This window comes from Penaeus monodon, chromosome 21, assembly GCF_015228065.2.
Source record: "Penaeus monodon isolate SGIC_2016 chromosome 21, NSTDA_Pmon_1, whole genome shotgun sequence".
In the NCBI taxonomy this organism is placed as follows: domain Eukaryota; kingdom Metazoa; phylum Arthropoda; class Malacostraca; order Decapoda; family Penaeidae; genus Penaeus; species Penaeus monodon.
Genome location: NC_051406.1, coordinates 38,541,629 through 38,542,735, shown reverse-complemented (window position 1 = coordinate 38,542,735; position 1,107 = coordinate 38,541,629). Strand labels below are relative to the sequence as shown.

The 1,107-nt window shown below is 48.2% G+C and overlaps 1 protein-coding gene across 1 annotated transcript in view; it reads right to left on the bottom strand.

The window, feature by feature from the left end:
• LOC119586475 (phenoloxidase 1-like) overlaps positions 1-1,052 on the bottom strand; it is a 9,677-nt gene extending 8,625 nt beyond the window's left edge. The window contains 3 exon segments of the mRNA XM_037935212.1: positions 183-289; positions 442-628; positions 814-1,052. Coding sequence (XP_037791140.1) covers positions 183-289; positions 442-628; positions 814-924 — 405 coding nt within the window. The 5' untranslated portion in view covers positions 925-1,052.
• Between the last annotated feature and the right edge of the window lie 55 nt (positions 1,053-1,107).

Genomic DNA, 1,107 nt, shown 5'->3' with positions numbered 1-1,107 from the left:
GTTGCCTCGCTTGTTCTGTAGTATTTTTATTCACTGTCTTTCAGCACTTCACGAAAACAAAGAAACATCTCTAATATCCCCGTTATCTAGACAAACGCTCTTGTTCATCGTATCAAAGCTGATGTAAAACAAACGACCATCTATTCAGCTATTCACAAAATGATTATCAAACGAAAACTTGCCTTCTTTCTGAGCATGACGAAGGAGAGGGCGTAGACGAACAGCGTCTCGTTCACGTGGCCATGCACGCGCGCTGCCACTTGCAGGAGGTCCTCCGCGTTCTTCGTTTCTGTTGGTCGATATTGGTGACATGGGGTATATAGTGCCCGGTATACGTATTTTCCCTATCACGAATCTTATGTAGGTCTGTAGAGTATGCGAATAAGTAAAATAAAAGATATAAAAAAAAGGAGATTAAAGAGAACTTAGACTGCCACTCACCCATGAAGAAATCGCAGAGCTCCTTGGCGGCCTGACGATGCGTCTTGATGAAGAAGGAGAAGGGCGAGCCAAGGGGCACGGAGGTGGCGGTGCCCAGTTTTTGTGACAGGATGTCCCCGCGATCGGGCACTAGCGTCGTTTCCACGGGGATACCGCTGCCAAGCCTCGTGGTGACCACCGGGGGCCGCTGGGTGTTGGGGGGGGAAATTAACATGCAGACGAATAAAAAAGAAAACAAAAAATTATCCTGTCTGATTTCAAGCCAAATATATATATATTCCCCATCTAATTCCAATTTCCCAAATCACACAAGAAAAACAAACAAGAGCATGAATAAAATAAATAAAAAGGAGTGATCTAGTTGCTACCAACCGAAGCATCATTTTCGAGATCGAAGTGGATCTTTCCGCCGCTGCGAGGGAGGCTGATGGGGTCGTAAGGCAACTCGAACAGGTACAGGAGGTTCTTCTGATTCTTTTCCATGGCGGCGACCCCGTTGGAGTTGGCTTCACGTTAAGTATTCGGCGCCTGGCGGGGAGGAAGCCACGAGGAGAGGAAACAGGAGCGGCCGAGGAAGACGCCGGTGGGGCACTGCGGTGGATAAGCCCCGAGGCGCCGTTAAAACACCTGCGGACGCGATGACGTTGCCTAAGATATCTCTTTTTG